The sequence below is a fragment of the Pygoscelis adeliae genome, unplaced genomic scaffold (genome assembly GCF_000699105.1).
Source record: "Pygoscelis adeliae isolate BGI_AS28 unplaced genomic scaffold, ASM69910v1 Scaffold289, whole genome shotgun sequence".
Taxonomy (NCBI): Eukaryota; Metazoa; Chordata; class Aves; order Sphenisciformes; family Spheniscidae; genus Pygoscelis; species Pygoscelis adeliae.
Window position 1 is genome coordinate 467,824 of NW_008825499.1, and position 2,937 is coordinate 470,760.

The 2,937-nt window shown below is 39.9% G+C and overlaps 1 protein-coding gene across 1 annotated transcript in view; it reads left to right on the forward strand.

Moving 5' to 3' along the window:
- Positions 1 to 2,937, forward strand: part of MAT2A (methionine adenosyltransferase II, alpha) — a 23,912-nt gene that overhangs the window by 6,328 nt on the left and 14,647 nt on the right. Inside the window, 1 exon segment of the mRNA XM_009331515.1 lies at positions 1,310 to 1,387. Within this exon segment, the coding sequence (XP_009329790.1) occupies positions 1,310 to 1,387 (78 nt within the window).

A 2,937-nucleotide genomic window follows, 5' to 3' on the forward strand; every position in this document is an offset into this window, starting at 1 on the left:
CCTTATTGCAGCCTATCAGTACTTAAAGGGGGCTTATAAAAAAGATGGCGGCAAACTTTTTAGCAGGGCCTGTTGTGACAGGACAAGGGGGAATGGCAGTAAACTAAAGGGGGATAGATTTAGACTAGATATAAGGAAGAAATTTTTTACACTGAGGGTGGTGAAACACTGGCACAGGTTGCCCAGAGAGGTGGTGGATGCCCCATCCCCGGAAACATTCAAGGTCAGGTTGGACGGGGCTCTGAGCAACCTGATCTAGTTGAAGATGTCCCTGCCCATGGCAGGGGGGTTGGACTAGATGACCTTTAGAGGTCCCTTCCAACCCAAACTATTCTGTGATTCTATGAAGATTAATGCATGTTCCTCATATTTATGCAGATATGCAACTTTTCAAAGCTGTACTTTTGAGGTAATAAGATGGATTGCTTTTACCTGGTTCAGTTACCCTAATGAGACAAAGAATCTCAATTTGTCCCCTAAATTGTTCATTAACTTTTAACAAACCAAATGCATTTGGCATACTCAGGTCTTACTTGGACAATAAGTCACCGGTGCTAAAGACAGAATAGGTAAGAACTTTTTGCTCCAGTGCTTTTGTTGTTAAAAAAAAGACCAAAACTCAGGAATATAACTGTGGAAACTTGTGAGTGGCCAGTGCTTGTCCCTGAGAGAATGTTTGCAGATGCTTTTCTAAACTCAGATGAGCTGGGTAGTTGTGGGTAATTGCAGGAGTGGACTTAAATCTAATGTACCTGTTTGCAGGGAGAGCAATGCCTCTTGTCATCCAAAAAAGTTGACACATGAGATCTCAGAGGTCCCCGCTGCAGGTGGTGAAGGGATAAACACTGCCTTAAGTGCAGACCTCTGATACTTATAAGATGTAGATCAAAATAGGTAATTCACACCGAAAATACAATACAAAGTTTAAAATAAAGAGGGGAAGAATGCAAAACTGCTACAGAAAGGTCTTAGCTTAAATACTTCTTCCAAAGTTACTTCTTGTATCTTCTGTTCTCCTGAAACTAGTATCTCAGGATGCCTTTGCAGGCCTTTTTCATTGTCCCCTCACATGGGAGGCTGCTGGCCTGTGCAGATGATAGAAAAGTGTCAGTTAGGATTGACTTGAGGAGAGGAGTGAAAACAGGGTAAGACATACCTTTCAGAATATAAGTTGCTAAAATTGCCTCTTGGCAGATGCTCTATAAACAGAAGTCTCTTGCCCACCGGAAATGAAATTGTATTAAGAAATCACTTCCTTGTTTTTATCACAAAAAGAAATGTTATATCTGTCTTATTTTTTATCTTCTAGATAAGATGTGTGATCAGATAAGTGATGCTGTTCTAGATGCTCACCTCAGTATTGATCCGAATGCCAAAATTGTCTGTGGTAAGTACAATACAGATAGAAAAATAGATTAATGAAGTACAACAAGTAATCCATGTTGGTATAACATCTCGTGATCCAAAATTCTTGCAATAGCTGGCTGGCAGTCAACACTTCCACAGTCAGTCGAGAGGCCAACTCTGGCATACTGACTCAGATGAGAGGGGAAGGCAGGAAAAAAGCTGCAAAAAAATGAACAGAAAAAAGGAAATACATAGTACTCCAGTACAAATTATAAATGATGAAATGTAAGAAATAGATCAGGAGAAGCCAGTGGTATTGGGGAAAACTATGGTTGACAGGGCTAATGATAATGATGAATCTAAGAAAACTACGGAAAAAGAGAACTGAGGAAAGGTGTATGTCAAGATGCATTTCTTCACAGACTGAGTAAAAGGTGTTAATAAAACTCAAAATCTGGAAGTGCTAAAGAGATATTTACTGTGCCTTTACAGAAGCAGGGTGATGCCCTTGGTTCACAGGAAGGTAAGTGCACAGTTCATTTGAATGTGATTCTGATCAAAGTGGCTTGCTTTTTTCTTGGGACTTTCTGTTGGGACTGTATTCTACATGGATGTTGTCGCTAGCAACATCACCTCTTCCAGAGGCTAAGAACATATCATAAAATTGGAATGAGCTGGGTTGCCAACAGGGAATGGACACAGAAAGGGAATGTTTCTGAAGAGCTCTCCAAATGCAGGGAATGGACACAGAAAGGGAATGTTTCTGAAGAGCTCTCCAAATGCAGTCATTTTGTTCTTAGAACAAACCATCGAGGCCATACTTACAGCACAGAGGACTAGCTGCATTCCACAAATACAGTGATCTAATATGATGCTTCATCTGAAAAATCTCCTGTGATCCTTGATGCATAGATGTGAGCAGTGAGGAGACGTGGTGGGGAAGGGTTTAGCACATGTATTAGGCTTGATGCAGCATGTATTTCAGTATTGCAGGCAGTTATGCTTCCAAAACTGCTGAAAAGCTGGAGATGGTAACAGAGAAATGCTGCAAAAATGACAGGGAGTGAAAAATGTGTCATAAAAGATGTGAGAAACATGATCAGTTTCTTACCAAAAAAGAAGACTGAGATGTGACATGATTACATAGATAAATCCCTGATTTCTGTAATCTGTTGGGAAAAAAACATATCAAAACTGCTGACTGGAGTCAGAAGACTTCAGTATAACATTGAAGTGTGAGTCTGGAAAAGATAAATTGGTTGTCCAGGCACAGAGATTGCTAAAAAAGTAGTGGGCTGGAGAACAGAAAGCAGTTATGGCACTCAATACAGGGTTTACTGGGTGAAAATTAGAATTTCTGATTAGTTGTGCAGGCCTTGCCTCAAAGGTTCAGAAAAAAAATCTCAAAAGCGTTATGTAAGTACTAAGTCACTGTAACACTGTATTTTACAAAACAATGAAATGTAGTTTACGGAGATGTTGAAACTAGATTCTGTCTACCAGTAGAAAAATGTATCTGTGGTTCTCTGACTTTTATTTGCTGCTTGGACTTTTAGGATTAGCAAGCTTTGCATACGAAGTTCTGAATTG